Source organism: Hordeum vulgare, chromosome 2H (genome assembly GCF_904849725.1).
Source record: "Hordeum vulgare subsp. vulgare chromosome 2H, MorexV3_pseudomolecules_assembly, whole genome shotgun sequence".
Classification (NCBI taxonomy): Eukaryota; Viridiplantae; Streptophyta; class Magnoliopsida; order Poales; family Poaceae; genus Hordeum; species Hordeum vulgare.
In genome coordinates this window covers 111,970,154-111,993,490 of record NC_058519.1, presented here as the reverse complement: position 1 = coordinate 111,993,490, position 23,337 = coordinate 111,970,154, and the positions used below count along the sequence as shown (strand labels likewise).

The 23,337-nt window shown below is 50.1% G+C and overlaps 1 protein-coding gene across 1 annotated transcript in view; it reads right to left on the bottom strand.

Moving 5' to 3' along the window:
* LOC123425419 (putative anthocyanidin reductase) overlaps positions 1–22,913 on the bottom strand; it is a 50,059-nt gene extending 27,146 nt beyond the window's left edge. The window contains exons 1-2 of the mRNA XM_045109118.1: positions 22,736–22,913; positions 22,449–22,618 (exon numbers count right to left, since the gene is read on the bottom strand). Of these exons, the coding sequence (XP_044965053.1) occupies positions 22,449–22,618; positions 22,736–22,841 (276 nt within the window). The 5' untranslated portion in view covers positions 22,842–22,913. The remainder of the gene's footprint in view (positions 1–22,448; positions 22,619–22,735) is intronic.
* Between the last annotated feature and the right edge of the window lie 424 nt (positions 22,914–23,337).

Sequence of the window (23,337 nt, the reverse complement as noted above, 5' to 3'; positions counted from 1 at the left end):
GATGGCTATGCTCGTGTCACGGTGGAGGACATAGTCCAAGGGTTTGAGGACCTGGAGATTGACATTGCTACACCTGAAGGGGAGAAAAGACTTGGAGATGTCAAGCGCCATTTCATTCTATGGCAAAAGAAGTTTATCAAGTTTCCAGGCGAGGCGCCAAGGACAACAAGTCCACCCCCCTACGGTGGTGGTGGTGGCGGTGGCGGTGGTGGTGGTGGTGGTGGTGGCGGTTCACCTACACCTCCGTCACGTCAGCCGACGCCCCCCAGTCCACAACGTCCGGCGGGTGATCAGACGCCGCCCCCCAGTCCTCGTCCGGCGGGTGATCAGACGCCGCCCCCCAATCCACCTCCGGCAAAGAAGCAGAAGCAGAAGCAGTCCTGGATTATTAACCCGGACCCTTATGTACCTAAGACCACAAAGGTACCGGAGCCATCACTGAAGCCTCTCCCCACAAGGCCTTGGGAACGTAGTGCCGAGGAAGTCGACACGGCCGCGGCTGCTGATTTGGAGAAATGGAAGGCGGACTGCAAGAAGAAAAGAGAGCCCGAGCCCAAGCCAGTATTTTCTGATGAGCAAAAGAAGTGGGCTAAGTCATTTTTGAGCACACCGTCCCAAGCCGCGAAGAATCTGCCTGACGACTATGCACGTGAACTTCGCAGGCAGGCACTCATGTTCAAGGAGAACAAAGAGCGGGAGAAGGCCGAAAGTAAAAAAAGCGGGAAACAAGTTGCCCAGCTCGGGGAACAAAGTAAACAATCGATTGCCCCGCTTATAGTGGAAGCCGCCGGTCCGGATGCCCCCGAGATCATACAAGCTGCGGCAGCACAGGGATTGACTGCAACGAGTGCCAGAGAACAAGCGGCCAACTTAGGTATTACTCTTCGTGAACTGTTAGGCCTTGATGAGGCGCCAGTGAAGGAGGTAGTAATTACATATGTCAAGAATGGGCCTCTCGTCGAGCCTGCGCAGGAAAAGGATCTACCTCCACAAATGAAAGGTCTGCTGAAATGGTACAAGGGTTACATAAAAAATAAAAGCGCCAAAGATTATATTTATGCGGAAGTTAGACATGAGCATCACTTCAAACATTACTATGTACAAATTGAACTGAGTGAATTGTTCCAGCTTTTCAATCTGCGCGATCTCGACAAATCTATCATCAGTTGCTACGTTCTGTAAGTGATTTATTTCTACCCCATCTCGTTCATATTGCCTGCACTATATATATGTCCTAACTATATTGTTGTGTCCGCTATTATACATGCAGAATGAAGATTAAGGAATGCAGAGTAAGGAACATCCATGATGTTGGGTTCATTGACCCACACATTGTTAATGGACATGTGTTGGAGCATCACCCCGCCGACATGGAGGCAGACCTGTGGCAGTTTCTTACAAAGCAGGAACTCAAAAGTGATATTCTATTTCCTTACCATTTTGGGTGAGTGTTTCTGTCTTGAGCACATTCTCTTTTGTTTACTCCATGCATGGTATGTGGCCGGCTAATCGATGAGTTATGCATGACGTACTGTGCATGTATCGTGTCCGCAGGTTCCACTGGATTCTGCTAGTAATTAAAGTTAACACCTCAGAATGTCTCGTCCACGACTCTCTGAATATGGATCCAAAGCTTTGGGGCGGCATGAGAAGAATGCTGCAGAAGTAATTATTTTCATTCGTTTGCGCTCTATATCGATCGGCCTATTTCGTTCATTTCCTAATATCAAGTAACTAATAACTCTCTTGTTCATTTAATTTTCTTTGCCTCGTAGGGTTTGGAGACGGTTCGTAGATACAAAGGTCGGTGAATTCAAAAAAGAGCTAGAATTCAAAAGGTCAAAGCCGAAGAATGCTGGGGATATTCAGCCAGCGGGGACCAATCTATGTGGATACTATGTCTGTGAGATGATCCGGAGATACACCTCTGAGCGGGTTCCGAGTGATACCAATGCTAAGAGGAATAACCTCCGGATGATGCTTAGTCCAGAAGCTCGCTTCCGACCACTTCAAGAGGAACTAGCTGGATGGTTCAGCAGGGAAGTCCTCCATCCTAAAGGAGAACACCATTACGAGGACGTAGAACTTTATATGCATTAAATTATGTATGGAAACTTGTTCAAAATTGTATATGGTCATCCGATGATATTGAATATATATTGTATATTCCTCTTGAATTCTTTTTGGTTCTAATTTCAAATTTGTTTGAAATTTGTTTGAAATTGTACATTCAAAATTAAAATAAAGCACAAAAGAAATAAAACAATACAAATTTAACACAAAACAGGTTTAGGGGGGGGCCTTTAGTCGCGGTTGGCCAGAAGAACCGCGACTAAAGGTCCTCCGCCCAGACGGCCGCCTGGCGCCCACGTGGACGGGCCTTTAGTCGCGGTTTCTTAAGAACCGCGACTAAAGGTGGGGGGCTTTAGTCGCGCTTAGTTGGTCGCGGTTGCGCAACCACGACTAATGGCAGTTGCGAACCGCGACCAAAGACCTTTTTTCCATCAGTGGTAGTAGTAGCTGGAGCCAGTTTACGTGGAAGTTTTTGTTGTTGCCAAACGTGAAAAATGACGTCAATATATACTCCGTGAAACAGCATGTACTGACGTACATTCAAGTTTGTTCTTATAACGGTATTTACAATGCATAGCCTCAGGATGATGTTCTGTAGGTCACGTAGGATCAGATAATAGAAAAAGTAGGTTCAGATAAGGAAGCGGGATCCTATGCAGGAGACGGGTATTTGAAGAGAAAATATGTGGTCCGGTGTAAAAAGCTGAAAAAAGACTAAAAAGTAGAGATACATGTGTATTAGAGTCTTTATTTTTTTATTTTTGATGAGGCACCCTGATACTAGCTTGCATTTGAAAGAAAATGTCAATATAGATGCCTCAAACTGCTTTTTATCATGGGACATATATATCCATATGTCATCATTGTACATGTCCTAAGAAAATGAAAGACTACCTTGACAAAATAAAAAAAGACTACAGCCGCAAAAAAAAAAGAAAAAATGTTGCTTAATTCGGCATGCAGGAAACTCTTGTTTTTTCCTCAAGAACACACAATAGCCGAAAAGTACCGAGATCAAAATTTACATGAGGTGTATGCACAAAAGCATGCACCCCACGGCATACATATACATTCCCAGCTACACCTCTCTCGTCACATCCACCGGTCCACTCTCCCTGGCCACCATACTCAGCGCAAATAAATTCATCCCTAGCAGGAAACTCTTGCTGTAGAATGATGTAAACAAAGTATTCTGTAGAAACCGACGGGCGCGCATGGTGCTGGGGCGTGTTTGGTTACCTTTTTGGTAGAGCCTGAACCGTGGAGTCTGGCTCAACGGAGCATGGTTGAAAGAAAACAGACAAAAAATCGTTATCTATGCATTGTTTGATCGCCGGCATCTAGGTCTCTTTCATTAAAAGAGCAATTTTGGCACAACCTGGATCATGCAACTACACGATATTTATTTGTATACACGAGATATAATTAAGAGCTAATACTCATACTTAACACATATAGTTATATTGTGTCTAACGACTGCGGTGAATGGTGGCTGACACCACGACCGACACGACGAGCACGAAGTCTTGGACGGGCGTTCCTACCAGCACCGCGACGAGCTAGTTGCAGACACCACAGAAAAAGTCCAAGCGGAAGAGCGCTGAGGCAGATGACGGGGAAGACGAAATGCAACGCGTGTCGAACCATGACGACTGCGGTGGATAGTAGCCGTGGCGCCACATCCAACACGACGAGCAAAGAGTCATGGGCGAGTGAACTATCGACAACACATGAAACTAGTTGCTAGTGTGTTGCCACAGAAAGTCCACACAGAGATAAAGAGCAAAGGAGGATAAGTGCAATGCGCATGACATGACATAGTCATCATAGCAGGACGAGAAAGAGGAGGCCGAGATGAAGGACGTCGAAAACGACTCCGGTGTAGTAGGACGCGGGCAAGGAGGTCCAGAGAAATGACGTAGGCGTCGAGAGTGACAAATAGGAGGGCTCTGAGGTAAAGGAAAAGACATACAATGTGGGTGCTATGACAATGTCATAGGATTCAAGAGAAAACCCCTTAGATGAAATATGGCTACGTTGACACCACTGCATCATGACGCGGAAGAGGGGATCGAGAGGATCACACTGGCCTAAAAGAACCATTAAGTAGTGTCTTAAATCAGACCGCACATACGTGTATGTATAATCACGAGAAAGACGCAGATTTTTCTCCTTTATGATCATCGAAACAGAAAACTTGCAATATGAATGTGATGTGAGACGGCGAGATGAAGCTACTGGTCAAAGAAATTCCAAATGGTCAAATAAAATTGACAGAATTCATCCAAAATCGTTCCAAACATAAATACAAAATTAAGAATTTATGATCGCCTAAACTACAAACTAATCGCAAGAATGAAAGCCTAACATCAATGTACATCTTCCTCGTGTAGAGCTTATGTGGAATCAAAGTATCGTTGTGTAAATTAGCAGGGGAAGAAAGAATATTATGGAGAAGCTTAATAGAGGTAGAAGAACATAGCATGTACATGCTGTGTATTTGTTCGTATTAATCTTGCAGCATCCTCTCGTGCAAACGGGCTCATTATGCGTGTTCGCTGTGGCTCGGCCCAACCCTAGCTCGCTCAAAAATACCGATCTAAGCGTTTTCAACAAGACAAATCCACAAGCGCTCTAAATTTCATGCTATAGCTCAACAGTGAATGCAGTCAAATGACTTAGACGAGTAGAAACTGTGTATCTATTGATTCTGCACATAGTGTTGTATATACATGGATGATTACAAGGGATAAGATCTACTGTAACCGAAACAAGAAAGACGGAAGGGATCACGACGTGGAGCGGGTCGTGCTCCCGCTGGGAGGCGTGGACGCCAAGTCCCCCGAGCCCCCGGGGCGAGGCCGTTGCCCTCCTGGATCGGCAGTCCCGCTGTCAGACGTGACAGCCTTCCAACACCCCCCGCAGTCGAAACGCGGTGCTCGCCGACTTTGAGACTGGTTCGGAAGTCGCGGAAGACAGGCGTAGGTAGACCTTTGGTGAAGATGTCCGCGAACTGCGACGTCGTAGGTACGTGAAGGACACGTACTTCGCCGAGGGAGACGCGTTCGCGGACAAAGTGTAAGTCGATCTCGATGTGCTTGATGCGTTGATGCTGCACCGGATTGCCGGACATGTACATGGCGCTGACGTTGTCGCAGTAGATGACGGTGGCGCGAGGAGGCGGACGGCGAAGCTCGGTGAGAAGCTGGCGTAGCCAGCTCGCCTCGGCAACAGCGTTTGCTATCGCACGGTACTCGGCCTCGGAACTGGACCAAGAGACAGTGTGCTGGCGCTTTGACGACCAACTCACGAGGTTGGCGCCGAGGAAGATCGCGAAGCCAGAGGTAGACTTCCGCGTGTCGGGACTGCCGGCCGAGTCGGCGTCGGAGTATGCCGTGAGATCATCGGAGGTGGAGCGGTGGAAGCACAGCCCTAGAAGGGTGGTGCCACGGACGTAGCGGAGGATCCGTTTGACCAGTTTGTAGTGGCTGTCGCGAGGATCGTGAATGAAGAGGCAGCATTGCTGGACGGCATAGGAGAGATCAGGACGAGTGAGGGTGAGATACTGTAAGGCCCCCGCAAGACTCCGGTAGAGAGGCAGGTCGTGGAAGGCGGGGCTGTTGGTGGCGGAGAGCTTGGCGGTGGTGTCGATGGGGGTGGAGACGGGCTTACAGTTCAGCATCCCGGCGCGGTCGAGGATCTCGAGCGCGTACTGTTCCTGGGAGAGGTGGAGGCCGGTGGTGGTGTGGTGGACATTGATGCCCAAGAAATGTTGGAGGGAGCCGAGGTCGGTCATGGCAAACTCGCGGTGGAGGGAGGCGATGATCGAGCGAAGGAAGGTGGGTGTGGTGGCGGTGAGGATGATGTCGTCGACATATAGGAGAAGGTAGGCAGTGCCCTGCCGGGAGTGTATGAAGAAGAGCGAGGAGTCGGCCTTGGAGGCTTGGAAGCCGAGGGACCGTAGGAAGGTGGTGAAACGGGCGAACCAAGCGCGGGGCGCCTGTTTCAAGCCATTGAGCGACCGGTGGAGACGACAAACGTCCCCTGGGCGTGTGGAGTCGACGAAGCCGGATGGTTGCGTACTGTACACCGTCTCGGCGAGGTGGCCGTGTAGGAAGGCATTCTTGACGTCGAGTTGATGTTGAGGCATAGTTTATGCCTAAGTAATTTTGGTGATTGATGACAGTACCGTATAGGACTAATCGTGTGTGTCAAGGTTTCAGGTAACACTCGTCAACGGCACAAGACGACTCGTCTCCTCTCTTCTGGAACGGAAGCACGGCGCTCTCTACGATTCTCTTTATTTGAGTCATAGGAAAGCCGTACTATTAAGAGGGGATCCGTAGTGGAAAGGTTTGGGTGGAATCTATCTTTTCAAACGCACACTTTGCATTCTCCCTTTCCTTATCTTTTGGAGCGGCCCTCGCCTATTCGTCTTGAGCATCTCCGCAAAATGGTCCCCAACGGTAGTACCGCTGGTGCCAGCGGTAGTACCGCTGGACTGCCAGCGGTAGTACCGCTGCAGCCAGCGGTAGTACCGCTGTCTGGCGGTAGTACCGCCCATTGTCAGCGGTAGTACCGCTAGCCAGCGATAGTACCGCCCCCTGGTCAGCGGTAGTACCGCTTCAGGTGCCTTGTTCCACCTACCTAGCGGTACTTCGTGGACGGACCCTTTTGCGAAGACTTTCCGACGGTAGTAGTGCTTATGCACTACCAAGGGGCCAGCGGTAGTACCGCTGGTGCCAGCGGTAGTACCGCTGGAAGCCCCAGCGGTAGTACCGTTGCATCCAGCGGTAGTACCGCCAGGCAGCGGTAGTACCGCTCCTTCCCAGCGGTAGTACCGCTGGATCTCGGGCAGAGAGTGGGAAAACGGTCTGAATTTTCCCCCCACTATATAAAGGGTTCTTCTAGCTGAGGAACCCTATCTCTTACCTCTCTAAGCTCCATTGTTGCTCCACAAGCTTAAAAGTGCCCGATCTCTCTCCCTAGCCAATCAAACTTGTTGATTCTTTAGGGATTAGTTGAGAAGGCCTAGATCCACACTTCCACCAAAAGAAAAGTTGATTCCCCCACCTATCCCTTGCGGATCTTGTTACTCTTGGGTGTTTGAGCATCCTAGACGGTTGAGGTCACCTCGAAGCCATATTCCATTGTGGTGAAGCTTCGGGGTCTTGTTGGGAGCCTCCAAGCTTTGTGTGGAGTTGCCCCAACCTTGTTTGCAAAGGTTCGGTCGCCGCCTTCAAGGGCACCTATAGTGGAATCACAGTACCTTGCATCGTGCGAGGGCGTGAGGAGAATACGGTGGCCTTAGTGGCTTTTTGGGGAGCATTGTGCCTCCACACCGCTCCAACGGAGACGTACTTCCTGTCAAAGGGAAGGAACTTCGGTAACACATCCTCGTCTCCATCGGTTCCACTTGTGGTTATCTCTAACCTTTACTTTGTATTTTCTTTTACTTGTGACTATATCTTACTTGTCTTAATAGGTCTTGTTGGTAGCTTCTATAGGGGTCACCTCTTTGTCATATTATTTGTGAACCCGTATAGTGTTTACCTTAACTTGTTAAGATTAATTAAAAAGTGGACGTTGTCTATTCACCCCCCTCTAGCCAACCATATCGATCCTTTCAATTGGTATCAGAGCCACGTCTCTTTATTAAGGGTTTAACCACCCGAAGAGTATGGAAGGCGGAGAGGAAGTTAACCGTGGGCAACCCGAGGACATGGACTTGACTTCGGTCACAAGGGACGACTTGAATACGGCTATGGCCGCCCTCAAGACGTCCTTGACGAGCGAAGTCAAAACCATGCTTAAAGAATTAATTGATGGTCTTAAAAGTTCACCCGAACCGGCTTTAGTGGTTAAACCTACCATTTCCGATTCGGAGGCCAACTCCTCTAAGGAAGCGGCTAAAGGTATGCAACCTGCTTCACCTCACGAAAAAGATGGGACTGAAACATATGCTTCGGTTCCACCTCCCATGACATATGGAGGACCCGTTCTCGCACCTCGTCTTAATCCTGTTGGTCCTCCTCCTAAACTTGTAAAAGGTGACTTTGCTAACTGGGTATTTTCTATTAAGTCTCATTTGAATCACAGCTCAACAAACTTGTGGAGAATTATCGAGCAAGGATATTACCCCAATGACCCAAGCAACCGCACTCCAAGAGAAGATGCAGTCAATCAATATAATCACTCTGCGCTGTTTATTCTCCAGTCTGCTGTGCCACCTGAAGATCTTCCCCACTTACGTCCCTTCACATTGGCCAAGGATTGTTGGGAGCATATTATGGTGTTGTATAAGGGAAGCTCAAGTATTCAACGATCCAACTATGAAGTGATACTTGATCAGGCCGATGAGTTTGTGATGAAGGAAGAAGAGGACCCTCGTGATCTCTATCGGAGGGTGACTGTTATTGCTGTGGCACTAAAGGACCATGGGAGTGAGGATGTGGATGACACTTGGGTCAAGCGCAAGTTTCTCAAAGCCATCATGCCTTTCAACAAAGCCATGTCATCTGTCATTCGTCAGCGGCCAGACTTCCACTCCTTGTCTTCCAGTGAAGTGTTGGATGAGTTCATTGCTATGTCAATCATGAACGAAACAGCCGACAATGCACTTGCTCGTGTCCGATCAAAAACCACTTCACCCAAACTTGCGTTAAAAGCAAGAGCAATGCTTGAAGAAGAAGAGGAAGATGTGGAAGAGGAGAGCTGCCCGGAAGACACAAAGTATGCCTATCATGAGCACATGGCTCTTGCATCAAGGCAATTCTGGGGAAATAAAAGGAACTCAAGACCAACCTTCAACAAGAACAACTCAAGTGGATTCAAACCCAAACAACGAGTAAGGACATGTTATAACTATGGAAACGTGAGTCACTTAGTGGCAGAATGCCCCTATGAGAAGAGAGAAGACAACGGAGGCAAGCTCATTCGCAAAGACAAAACCAAATCATTTCCAATCAAGAACAACTTTGTGAAGAAACCTCACCCAAAAGGAATGGTGGCCCTGGAGGAGTATCCTTCTGATGATGATGATGATGATGATACAGTGGCAACGGCAACTGTTGCTATAGCCACTACCCCTTCCCAGAAGGTGTCTCTCTTTAACGCCCCCAACGAGAACCACATCACCAAGTGCCTCATGGCAAAAGGTACCAATCAGGTAACTCCTATCATTAAGACCAACATTGCTTCTGCTCCTTCATTGTTAAATTGTGTAGAAGATAGTGATGTTGGAGAACTTAATGAGCATGATCTTGATAAGTTTCTATGCACTATTAAGGGAGAAACCAAGAAGCATTTTGTTGCTCTCTTGGAACAACTGGGTGAGGCCACTGACCTCATTGAGTCTCATGAGGAGACCATCTCCGAGCTTCATGGACATAGCCGTGACTATGCCGATGAAATTGCCGAATTATCTAGTACTCTAGAAGAAGAGCGCACTCTTCGTTTGGCTCTTGAGGAGTCATATAACGATGACTGCACTAAAATGCAAAAGAAACTAGATTATGATGTTGTTCTTACTCGCATGCTTAAATCTGAAAAGTATGCTTTTGAGGTTGGCCGTGACAGACTCAAAGAAGAGTTTGACATACTTGACAAGGCCCACAAAGCCTTGAAAGGTGTTCATTTCGCTCTGAAAGAGTCTCATGATCAACTCCAAGCAAAGCTTACCAAGGAGATCTCTACTTGTCCTCCCTTTGTGTTAATTGATAATACTTGTGCAACTAACCCCTGTTGTGAGCATGTTCATCTTGTGGAGGAAAATGCCAAGTTAAAGGAGAAACTTGAGAAGGGCCTTGTGTCATGCAGACAAGGTGCGAAGAGTCTGAACGATCTCTTGAGCACTCAAAAGGGTGTTGTAGGAAAGGAAGGACTTGGACTTACCTCCAAGTCAAAAGGTAAAAGGGAGAAAAAGAACAAACGATCTCTCACCCTCATGGACATCTTTGTCAAGGAGGGTGAGGGGACTCAGAAGGTGAACAGGAACAAGGTGGGCTATGGGAACCCCAAGAAGGGCAAAACCGCTCCTACTAACACAGCCGGCAAACTCAATTCCTCTTATGTGTTACGTTGTGCTAGTGATGGGCATGTTTATGCCAGATTTGTAGGTTCCTACGATGAAGATATTGAATGGGCTATCTGGGTTCCTAAGACCCTTGTCTCTAACATGAAAGGACCCATTAAAAAATGGGTACCTAAAACCAAGCCTTGATCTATTGCAGGAGTTTGCTTCCGGTGGGGTGTCATGGTTGCTCGATAGTGGAGCAACAAATCATATGACCGGAAGCAAGGACTTAGTGGTGGATGTGCATCCTTCTCCATCTATGCCCACCCATGTCCAATTCGCCGATGCATCCTCGTCAAAGGTATTGGGATTTGGTAAGGTGATCGTCTCTCAAGATTTGTCTATTGAGAAGGTCATGCTTGTTGAGTCTCTTGCCTACAATTTACTTTCCGTTCGTCAACTTGCAATCATGGGTTATTCCACATTCTTTAATATTGACACTATGGTCCTCCTAAGGAGCAAGACTCTTAAAGTAGCCTATGTTGGACATGTCGAAAATGGTCTCTATGTGGTAAACTTTTCAAAGCGACCCACTAAGACTGCGACATGTTTAATGGCTAAAGTTGACGTGGGCTGGCTTTGGCATCGCCGTTTAGCTCATGTCAATATGAGATCTTTGCAAAGTCTTCTGACACGGGACCATGTTCGTGGACTAACAAATGTGAGCTTTGCTAAAGATCGTGTTTGCAGTGCTTGCATTGAAGGAAAGATTCATGAAACTGCTCATCGTCCAATGACTCTTATCTACACTAAGAGGCCATTGGAACTTCTCCACATGGATCTGTTTGGTCCTCCTACATTTGATAGTCTTGGAGGCAGAAAGTATTGCTTAGTCATTGTTGACGATTACTCAAGATATACCTGGGTATATTTCTTCAAAAGGAAGAGTGAAACTCAACAAACGGTCATCAACTTTGCTAATGAAGCGCAACGTCAACATGAAGCGAAGATCTTGATGATTAGGAGTGACAACGGCACCGAATTCAAGAACTACACCCTAGATGAGTTTCTAGGTGATGAGGGAATAAAGCACCAATATTCTGCACCATATACCCCTCAGCAAAACGGCGTGGCAGAAAGGAAGAACCGGACCTTGATAGACACTGCAAGAACAATGATGGCAGAATTCAAATCTCCATACAATTTCTGGGCAGAGGCCATCAACACAGCATGTCATGCGTCCAATCGGCTCTACATCCACAAAGGCTTGAACAAGACTCCGTATGAGATTCTAACTGGAAACAAACCCAATCTCAAGTACTTCCGGGTATTCGGTTGTAAGTGTTTCATTCTTAAAAAGGGAGCTCGATTAGCTAAATTTGATTCTAGAGCACATGAGGGTATCTTTGTTGGTTATGCTACAAACTCTCATGCTTACCGTGTCCTCAACAAGTCCACCGGACTAATTGAGGAGACGTGTAACGTAGAGTTTGACGAAAATAATGGCTCCCAAGTGGAGCAAAGTGGTCTTTGTGATATAGGTGATGAAATTCCTCCCGAAGCCATAAGAAGAATGGGGATTGGTCAAATACTCCCCATTGAGGAACCCCTTGTGGCCGAAGGAGAAGGACAATGCTCTACTCAAGTGGAGCCATCACCCCCGCAAGCCCCACACGCTTCCGATGAACAAAGAGAAGACTCTCAACAAGCTGATCAAGCTCTCGGTCAAGATCAATTGCCTAACAATGGTAATATGCCCACTCAAGCACTACCAGACTCTGAACCAGCACGAGATCAAGATCAAGAGCAACCACTAATACAAGATCAAACCAGTGAACCTGCTCAAGTCGAAGGACAAAGTGATCAGGAGACTGTCTCACAATTCCCGTCTGAAGCTCCAACAACCGGCTCAAGACGCAAGGGCAAACAAAAGATACAAGTCGATGCTCCCCCGTTATCTAATAAAGAACTCTTGGAGCGTCGAGCAACCAAGAATGCGAACAAGTTGAAAGCCAAGTCACATCTTATGAAGAATGTTCTTGGTAGTTTAAAAAGGGGAGTATCTACTCGTCAACAGCTTTGGAATTATTGTGAGCATCACGCGTTTGTTTCGTATTGTGAACCTCAACAGGTACAGGAAGCGCTCGATGACGAGGATTGGCTTATGGCCATGCACGAAGAACTTAACAACTTCGAGCGCAACCAAGTCTGGGATTTAGTGCCACGACCAACGAAGGAACATAATGTCATTGGGACCAAATGGATATTTAAGAACAAGCAAGATGCAAATGGAATTGTGATTCGAAACAAGGCAAGATTGGTGGCTCAAGGCTACTCCCAAGTCGAGGGTATCGACTACGGTGAAACCTTTGCCCCTGTTGCTCGTCTAGAATCTATTCGCATGCTACTTGCTTTTGCTTCTCATCATAACTTCAAATTACAACAAATGGATGTGAAAAGTGCATTTCTTAATGGTCCTTTAAATGAGTTGGTATATGTCAAACAACCCCCGGGATTCGAACATCCCAAGCTCCCCAATCATGTGTACAAACTCAATAAGGCACTCTATGGCCTTAAACAAGCCCCACGCGCGTGGTATGAGTACCTTACTGAGTTGTTACAAGATCGTGGGTTTGAAATTGGGAAGATTGATCCCACTCCTTTTACTAAAAGGGTTAAAGGGGATTTGTTCATATGCCAACTATATGTTGATGATATTATCTTTGGCTCTCCTAACATTTCATTCAATGAAGAATTTGCTGCGCTAATGACTGAGAAGTTTGAGATGTCCATGATGGGAGAGTTAAAGTTTTTCCTCGGATTCGAGATTAAACAAGGTCTAGAAGGGACATTCATCAAACAAGCCAAGTACACTCAAGACATGCTCAAACGGTTCGAGCTCGAAGATGTCAAACCGGTCAAGTTCCCCATGCCAACCAGATGCAAGCTTGACAGTGATTCCAATGGTAAAGCAGTGGATCAAAAGGTATACCGCTCCATGATTGGATCCCTCCTTTACCTTTGTGCATCTAGACCGGATATTATGTTGAGTGTAGGGATATGTGCACGGTTTCAATCCGCACCAAAAGAAAGTCATTACATGGCTGTCAAACGAATCTTTCGATATTTGGCTCATACCCCAAACTTTGGCCTCTGGTATCCCAAAGGAGCAAACTTCAATCTAGTTGCCTATTCTGACTCAGATTGGGCTGGAGATTGTGTGGAGAGGAAGTCAACATCTGGAGGGTGCCAATTCCTTGGTCGCTCTTTGGTAAGTTGGTCTTCAAAGAAGCAGAACTGTGTCTCCTTATCATCCACCGAAGCTGAGTATGTGGCAGCTGCAAGTTGTTGTGCACAATTGCTATGGATGAGGCAAACTTTAAAGGATTATGGTGTCACTTGTGACAAAGTGCCTCTTCTATGTGACAATCAAAGCGCCATCAAGATTTCCCTCAACCCAGTGCAACATAGCAAAACCAAACATATTGATATTCGTCATCACTTCATCCGTGAACATATCAAGCTAGGTGATATTGAGGTTCACTTCATTCACACTGAAGAGCAACTTGCAGATATTTTCACCAAGCCACTAGATGAACCAAGGTTCCGGGAGTTGAGGCATGAGCTAAATATCATTGATTCAAGTAATGTGGATTGAAACTAGGCATATTGCACCTCACTTCACATTCCATCTTGGTCTAGATGTAGGCATGGACATAGGGGGGTGTTGTTCTCTCAATGACCTCTCCCTCCCCCCATTATGCGTAAATCAATCTAGTCTTTCACTTTAGCCATTGTCAAATGGTACTTGTGCTTCAAAGACGAGCATTGGTCATGAACCCAAGGATAATTCTTCGCGGTGTCATACCATTGTCTCAAACATAGGTGGCCACGGCCACTGCCCCTCCATCCTCTCTTGCGTATAAAGGAGAGGATATACAATGACAAGTCAGTACATTTTCTTGGAAGTCATCCCTTTTTACTCACTTGTCATGTGCCCAAGTTTCCCGTTTTCCTAGCCGTGTTGAAACATGTACAGCGGTACTAACGCCAGGGTAGCGGTACTACCGCCAGGACCCCAGCGGTACTACCGCCAGTGGTAGCGGTACTACCGCCAGGATTCAAAATCTAACACGACCAGCTGGGATATTTCTAGGGTTTCGAGGGGGAGCGGTACTACCGCAAGGGGAGCGGTACTACCGCCAGGATCCCAGCGGTACTACCGCCAGGTCAGCGGTACTACCGCTGCACCCCAGCGGTACTACCGCTGCCCGTACCCCTTGGGCTATATAAAGGGAGGGGGAGCCCGTTTTTTCATCTGTTTCTTCTTCCTCGCGGCTCCTCCCTCCCCTAGCCCGAAACCCCCCCCCCCCGATTGGATCTCTCTTCGTGGAGCTCCTTCTCCCCGTTGGTGTGGAAGGGCTGCTTCACTTCTTCTTCCTCCTCCAAAGCCATGAATCCCGGTAAAAAAGGCTCCTCCCTTCTTCTCTTTGATTACTCGTGTTCTTGGGTTAGGAGCATTGGGGATTGGACTCATATTTTTGATCCTATGGCTAGTTCTTGGATGGCATGGAGGAAATATTAGAGGGGGGCATAGGTCCGATGATTTATTGTTGTGTTTGCTGCCATGTCCTAGATTCATTCGTCTTAGATCGATCACTTGAATTTTTGGATTAGATCTAAAACGTGCTCTCTCTTGCCTAGGCATGTTTGTATCTCTTAATGCTATGTGTTCCTCATGACAGTAGGGCCGTGTTGTACGTCTTAGTGTTCATATTCAGCCCATGCCCTCGAAAACAAGTATTATTTGTCAGATCTGAAAGTCAAACCCCCAGCGGTACTACCGCCAGGGGGGTAGCGGTACTACCGCTAGGACCTCAGCGGTACTACCGCCAAGGGTAGCGGTACTACCGCTATGACCCGAGCGGTACTACCGCCAGGGCTAGCGGTACTACCGCTGGGCCCCAGCGGTACTACCGTCACGGGTGGCGGTACTACCGCCAGAGCATTCACAGTGTATTTTCTGCTTGTTTTTGCTTAGCAATGCGTGTTTACTTGTTTTGCGTTTTCAAGATTCATTGCCTTGACTCTTCTTGTCGCCTCTTTTTTGCTTTGTGGTCTGTGTCACAGGTGGCTCTGCTCGCCGTTCGAACCCCCCACGGGAAACGCAAAAAAACAGTTTCGCAACCCAGAGGCGCCCGAGGGGTCTGCCACGTCTGGTCTGCCTCCCAAGAAGAAGTCCTTCAAGAAGGTCGCTCATAAGAGGGTGAATGTCCGTACAATGTCCCCCAAGGACTTTCTGCAATTTCGCACCAAGAACCACTATCTCCAGGAGAGGGATGAGATTGATGGTGTTGACCATGTCTGGGTAAGGGACCATTGCAGGATCTATCGGGATGTTATTGCCAACTTCAAGAAGAACTTTGTCTCTGTCCAGTGGATTGATCTGGCACATCTTCAGCGGAACATGGAGTACTTTGGTGATGCCCTCGCTTTGATTGACAAGCTGGGCATCAAAAACATCATCTCCTTCAAGACGGATTTTGATCCCACGGCAGTTGCTCAGTTTTATGTCACAATCCATTTCTCCCATGATGAACAGCGCTCCATGATATGGATGACTGGGTCAAAGAAGATGACCGGTTCTTGGGCAGAGTTCATGCAGTTCCTTCACATTGACTTTCAGGGTGCTGACACTCCTCTTGGGCTGCGTCCTCACGCTCCAGCCCCCACGGATAGGGCCCTCGCAAAGGACAGACTGCAGTCACTGTATCTGAGGAAGGGGGTGCTTCCCAAGCACCTGGACATCATGCATCGCATCTTTCGCAACACCCTCTTCCCTCGGAGTGGTAACTTCGATGAGGTCCATGGCTACTTGGCTGAGATGCTGTTACTGTGTGAGGAAGCTATGTCTCAGGAGTCTGCTCCACTGGATATTGCAGATGTGATGTTCACAGAGCTCTGGAACTGCATCATCAACCGTAAGGTTCCTATCTACGGGCCTTATCTGTTCGCATACATCAGCCATAAGTGGCAACAGGCGTTTCCGGATGAGGTGCTCTACGCACAGTCTGATTACATTGTGCATGACCCAATCAAGCTGCGCGTCAAGGACAAGTGGGCCAACCCATCTTCATCTTCTCAGCACATGGACACTGATACAGAGACCGCTGCTGGCAAAGGACCTACCTCTCAGCCCCGCTCGTCTGCCATGCCATCTTGGGCTATCAAACTGCAGGACAAGATGAAGACACTTTTCTGTATGCAGGCCAAGGGTCAGTATCAGACACACGTGGCTCAGAAGCAGAGCCGCCAGAGGCATAAGCGTGTTCTCAGGACCTTGGATGTGGACATCTTCAGCGGCTCCGAGGACGACATCACTCCGGAGGCCACTTGGATGCAGGCTCAGGGGTACCAGTGGTCTGGCGATGAGGCAGCAGAGGAGGAGCAGACCGACCAGGAGGGGATAGACGAGTCTGGTGATCCTGAAGACGAGGAGTAGTTACCTGTGGCATTAGGTGTGCCCCCTTTTTGATGTCTTGTGCCAAAGGGGGAGAGAGTCTAGGATTTGCTTTCATTTCGAACTTTACATTGCTTTGATTTATCTCGTATGGTTTGCTTTGAACTTGGTTTGATTCGTTTGCTATCTTGTGTGAGACATGATCTTTCTTATGTGAGATTAGATTTATTTCCATCATATGCTGTGAGTCATATGTCATATATCTCTATCTTTTTATTCTCATATTATTATCTGTGAAAATCCGGTATTGTCATCAATCCACCAAAAAGGGGGAGATTGTTGAGGCATAGTTTATGCCTAACTAATTTTGGTGATTGATGACAGTACCGTACAAGACTAATCGTGTGTGTCAAGGTTTCAGGTAACACTCGTCAACGGCACAAGACGACTCGTCTCCTCTCTTCTGGAACGGAAGCACGGCGCTCTCTACGATTCTCTTTATTTGAGTCATAGGAAAGCCGTACTATTAAGAGGGGATCCATAGTGGAAAGGTTTGGGTGGAATCTATCTTTTCACACGCACACTTTGCATTCTCCCTTTCCTTATCTTTTGGAGCGGCCCTCGCCTATTCGTCTTGAGCATCTCTGCAAAATGGTACCGCAGCCAGCGGTAGTACCGCCCCCTGGTCAGCGGTAGTACCGCTCTAGGTGCCTTGTTCCACCTACCTAGCGGTAGTTCGTGGACGGACCCTTTCGCGAAGACTTTCCCGGCGGTAGTAGTGCTTATGCACTACCAAGGGGCCAGCGGTAGTACCGCTGGTGCCAGCGGTAGTACCGCTGGAAGCCCCAGCGGTAGTACCGCTGCATCCAGCGGTAGTACCGCCAGGCAGCGGTAGTACCGCTCCTTCCCAGCGGTAGTACCGCTGGATCTCGGGCAGAGAGTGGGAAAACGGTCTGAATTTTCCCCCCACTATATAAAGGGTTCTTCTAGCTGAGGAACCCTATCTCTTACCTCTCTAAGCTCCATTGTTGCTCCACAAGCTTAAAAGTGCTCGATCTCTCTCCCTAGCCAATCAAACTTGTTGATTCTTTAGGGATTAGTTGAGAAGGCCTAGATCCACACTTCCACCAAGAGAAAAGTTGATTCCCCCACCTATCCCTTGCGGATCTTGTTACTCTTGGGTGTTTGAGCATCCTAGACGGTTGAGGTCACCTCGAAGCCATATTCCATTATGGTGAAGCTTCGTGGTCTTGTTGGGAGCCTCCAAGCTTTGTGTGGAGTTGCCCCAACCTTGTTTGTAAAGGTTCGGTCGCCGCCTTCAAGGGCACCTATAGTGGAATCACGGTACCTTGCATCGTGCGAGGGCGTGAGGAGAATACGGTGGCCTTAGTGGCTTTTTGGGGAGCATTGTGCCTCCACACCGCTCCAACGGAGACGTACTTCCTGTCAAAGGGAAGAAACTTCGGTAACACATCCTCGTCTCCATCGGTTCCACTTGTGGTTATCTCTAACCTTTACTTTGTATTTGCTTTTACTTGTGACTATATCTTACTTGTCTTAATAGGTCTTGTTGGTAGCTTCTATAGGGATCACCTCTTTGTCATATTATTTGCGAACCCGTATAGTGTTTACCTTAACTTGTTAAGATTAATTAAAAAGTGGACGTTGTCTATTCACCCCCCCCCTCTAGCCAACCATATCGATCCTTTCAGTTGATGAATGGGCCACGAGTTGCTGGTGGCGTGACCGAGGACCACGCGGATGGTAGCGGGCTTGACCACGGGACTGAACGTCTCGCCGTAGTCAACGCCAGCTTGCTGAGTGAAGCCGCGGAGCACCCACCGCGCCTTATAGCGAGCCAGCGAGCTGTCGGGGTTGAATTTGTGGCGGAAGATCCACTTGCCGGTCACCACGTTTGCACCTGCAGGACGAGAAACCAACGACCAAGTGTCATTCCGCAACAATGCATTATACTCCTCAAGCATAGCGTTGGCCCAGTTCGGATCCTTGAGGGCGGCGCGGTAAGAGGAGGGGATGGGGCTGATGGCGGATGACGGGGGCGTAGAGGCGGTGAGAGAGATGATGTTTGGGAAGGAAGAAGCCGGCCTTACCACGGGTGCGCATACCGTGCTGGTTCTGGGGGGGAGCCACAGGAACTGTGCGGGGGGGGGGGGGGGGGTAGAGGCGCGGGCGGCGCAGGTGTGCGCACGGCAGAGCACGGGAGAGACGCGGAGGCAGGGCCGGAGTGTTCTGGGGTGGAGGCAGTGGAGGGACGTGGGGAACGCGCTGCTGCATGGGGGGGGGAAGCGGCGCGATGGGCCTGCATGGCGAGGGGTGGGTTGGGTGCGGCTGCATGGGGGTGTAGCGTGGCTGCATGGGGAGGAAGCAGCGCGATTGGTCTGCATGGCGCGACTGCATGGGGGTGTAGCGTTGCTGAGGAGCGACCGCACGTGGTGCGAGGGCTGGTATGGCGGGGTGAGCAGGAGTCGGGATTGGCTGCATGGCAGGGCAAGCGGGAGCCGCAACGGGAGGGCGGCGGAGCGTCACAGCGGCAGGAGGGCGCGCAGGTGCCAGGCTGGTGGGGGCACGTCGTAGACGGCTGGGGAAGGGAGTGGCACCACAGGTTGGACGGCCGTGCTAAGAGTTCGGCGAAAGGGAACCGACTTTCGTCGAATGTAACATGGCGGCAGATGTAGACGCGGCGGGAGCGGAGGTCCATACAGCGGTATCCTTTGTGCTCGAGGGGAAAGCCGAGGAGGACGCAGGGCGTGGAGCGAGGAGCGAGCTTATGTGGTGCGAGGTGGGTGAGGTTGGGGAAGCAAAGACAGCCGAAAACGGGGAGGTGATCGTAAGAGGGGTGGTCACCATGAAGAAGGTAGTATGGGGTGTGGTTGTTAACCGCGGAGGAGGGGTGGCGGTTGATGAGATGGTTGGCGGTGTATAGTGCTTCGACCCAAAACTCGGGAGGCATGTGGGCATGAACGAGTAGGGTGCGTAGGACATCATTGGTGGTGCGGAGAAGGCGTTCGGCCTTACCATTTTGGGGAGAGGTGTGGGGGCACGAGAGGTGAAAGACTACACCGTGGCGAGAGAAATGGTCGCGGAGGGAGAAGGAGAGGAATTCGCCGCCATTGTCACACTGCACACATTTGATAGAGAGGTTATATTGGTGTGTACATAGGAGAAAAAGCGTAAGAGAGTAGGAGCGGTGTCGGATTTTTGTCGTAGTGGGAATACCCAAGAGTAGTGAGTAAAATCATCAAGCACCACAAGATAGTACTGAAAACCGGAGAAGCTAGAAACCGGCGAGGTCCATAAATCACAATGGACAAGCTGAAAAGGGGAGGTAGTGCGAGAGGTGGAGGAAGCAAATGGTAGGTGTGGTTGTTTGCCAATATTACAGGGAGTAAAAACGAAGGTGCCTTGCATATTATTACATGAGTCTAAGAAGTTGTTTGCGAAAATAGAGAGGGAGGCGCGACTAGGGTGGCCCAAGCGGAGGTGCCATATGCCGCCGGGGCTGGAAACGGAGAGCGCCACGGAGCCGTCGTTATTGGAGAAGAACGGGTAGAGATCGCCGGTACTACTGGAGCGCATGAGCACCTTCCCCGTTGCCATGTCTTTCACAGAGAAGCCAAAGGGGGTCAAAAGACACAATACACCAATTATCAATAGTAAAACGACGAACGGAAATGAGGTTCTTAACGATGGCAGGGGAAACAAGGATGTCGTTGAGAGTGAAGGGAGGAAGAGACGTGGAGCCGGTCGCGACAACAGGGATGGACGAGTAGTCGCCAACGGTAATGCGTGAGGGAAAATGCATCGAGGAAGAATGGTTGGCGAGGTTACCAGAGGAGCTGGCGACGTGGGAGGTGGCGCCGGTGTCCATGAACCACTCGGAGCTGGTGGGCGGCGGCTGCAGCTGGATGTTCGCGAGGTGGGCCGTCAGCGCCTGCTGCTGCTCCCAGGTTGGGGCGGGAGGAGGAGGCCCAGCGGCGACGGGGTAGGCCTCATGCGGGGCAGGGGGGCGGGGGCCGAGGACGCCGACCGCGTTGGCAGGAGTCCAGGGCGCACGCCACTGCTGCGGAGTCGGGGCAGGCGATCCCCACGGGGCTAAGTACCCGAGCCATGGCTGCTGGCCACCAAGACCTCGGCCGGGGTTGGGCGAGGAGCCGGTGGAGCCGCGACCACGGCCGCGGCCGCCGCGCTGGCGATCGCCGACATCAGGCCCTTTCCCCTTGTCCTGCTGAGAGGGAGGCACGCGGTCGGTGGAGGAGTCGTTGGAGGAGGAGCCGCCGGCGGGGCCAATGGCAAGAGCAGAGGCCCCGACAGCGCGTTCCCGTTCGGTGAGACCGATCTCGTCCAGGAGGAGGCGAGAGCGGGCTTGGACGAACGTCGGGAAGGGTTGCTGCATCGGGAGCAGGGTGGCCATGACGTGGAAGCGCCGGTTCAAGCCGCAGACGAGTTGAAGGGTGAGCGAGCGGTCGGAGACCGGCTCACCCACGTCGGCCATGGCGTTGGCCAACTGTTGGAGGCGGCGGCAGTACTGGGCGATTGTCATGTCGCCTTGCGCCGTCGCCCGGAACTCGGCGCCGATGTGGACGGCGCGGCCGGAGGCGTTGTCGCGGAAGAAGACCTCCAGTTGATCCCGGAGATGGAACGCCGTGCTCTCCGGGGACTGGATCACGTCGGAGATGGTGCCGTAGATCCAAAGAACGACCGTGACGTCGTCGTTGCGCCAGACGGGGTCCTCATGGAGTGGATCGGCCGCGTCAAGGACGTGGTCCTCGACGTGGTATTTGCAGAGGACAAACCAGAAAAGCTGGCACCACTTGGAGTAGTTGTTGTCGTCGAGGCTGAGTTTAAACGGGATGAAGTTGGCGATGTTTACATGGTTGGTTGGGATGGCGGGGAGGTGGATGGGTGAGAGAGGGATAGCGAGGGCATTGGCGCCTGGGCAGGCGATGCGGAGCGGAGGAACTGCCGGCGCAGCGGCACGGCAAAGGACCCGAGCATTGGGGGAGGCTGGGGCCGGGGCGACGGGGTCGGCGACCGGAACGGCGTGCTCAGGGCCGGGGGCGACGGGCGGGAGAACGAATGGCGCGTCAGCGTCCCCGAAGGAGCGGGTGCGGCAGAGGGGGCGCCGGTAGCTCATGGCAGAAGCGGTAGGAACGGGAGGAGCGAGAGACCTGTGATACCAAGTTAGACGAGTAGAAACTGTGTGTCTATTGATTCTGCATATAGTGCTATGTATACATGGATGATTACAAAGGATAAGATCTACTGTAACCGAAACAAGAGAGACGGAAGGGATCACGACGTGGAGCGGGTCGTGCTCCCGCTGGGAGGCGTGGACGCCAAGTCCCCCGAGCCCCCGGGGCGAGGCCGTTGCCCTCCTGGATCGGCAGTCCCGCTGTCAGACGTGGCAGCCTTCCAACAAAATGAACGGGCAAAAATCTTTCCGGGCAGGTCTGGTTAAGATTTATGCGGCCTACGCTGCATGCCAACTGCCAAGGGGGTATAGCTATCGACGACATCGTTGTGCGGCCAGCGGCGACGAAAGCTTGTGTCCTCTCGCGTCACAAGGTTAGCCACAAAAAGAATTCCAAGAAGCACTCCATGCAAAAAGAACAGGTGGCCCAGGCGCCCGCGTTGGCATCAAGGGCGTGGGACTGTACGTACATGGTTCCACTAGGGTGAACATTGTCCACAGGTGGTGAAAATATCTCCATTGCAAAAAAAAAGGGTGCTGAAAATATCTCGTCTTCTTCTTCGTTTTTTCTTTTCTTTGGGTAACCAAGAGCATCCCTGTTTTTTCTTTTCCTTGAGTGGTAGAACATCCCCTGTCATCCCTTCGTGATCGACACACATCTGGCCGAGAAAAACTAATGGATGTGTTACCTTGGAGCTGCCGGAGTTGTGCTGCAGCGGGGTGGCGACGAGGAAGACGAATTCGCAGCCCTGGATTGCCGGCTCGAAGGAGGCGGCGTCGTAGATGTCCGCCTCGAACAGCACCAGCCGCTCCGCCGCGCCGGGGAGCCCCCTCAGCAGCCCCGTCTTCTTCTCATCCCCTGCCACGACGGACCAAGAACGCTCAGAGAAGATCGCCGGGTCCAGCGACACCCATGAAGATATATATCAACGTGTGTGTGTGAGAGAGATAGATACTGAGAGAGGGCCGCGCATACCGAGGTTCCGTAGGGTCCCGTGGACGGTGCAGCCTCTTTCGAGGAGCTTCTTGACGAGCCAGGACGCGATGTACCCCGCCGCTCCGGTGACGCACACCCTGCTCATCTCTTTCCGGGCAGTCCCTTATCCCAACGCCGAGTGATCCCGTGTCTGTATATATACGTGTGCGGTGCTACACGCGAAGACCGGACTGCTTGAAATGCCTGTAAATTTCTACACCTATATTTATCTATACCTAGTAATAAAAAAAAAGGTATTTTTGGTCAGTCGTACTGTTTTACACAATAATCCCTAGACTATATAATAGGCAACCCGCAGTCCACGGCCGCGCGCATTGAAAAGTTGATTGCGGGGATACAGTTTTGAACTCAATACCTTCAGCCCGGGAAAAAAAAAGCTACAACCAAATCAGCTAGCATATCTTTTCTTTCGAAACAGGATTCGTTTCTTTAATAGATGTCCCACGTCGCTCGAATTCTGGAGGATAGGCAAGGTGCCCCAAGAATAATGAATGGAAAGTCGGGTTTGGGCCCTATATATCATGCAAAAACAAAGAAATTAAAACTTCATGGGCTAATTAAGTCAAAGCGTGCTCATGTAG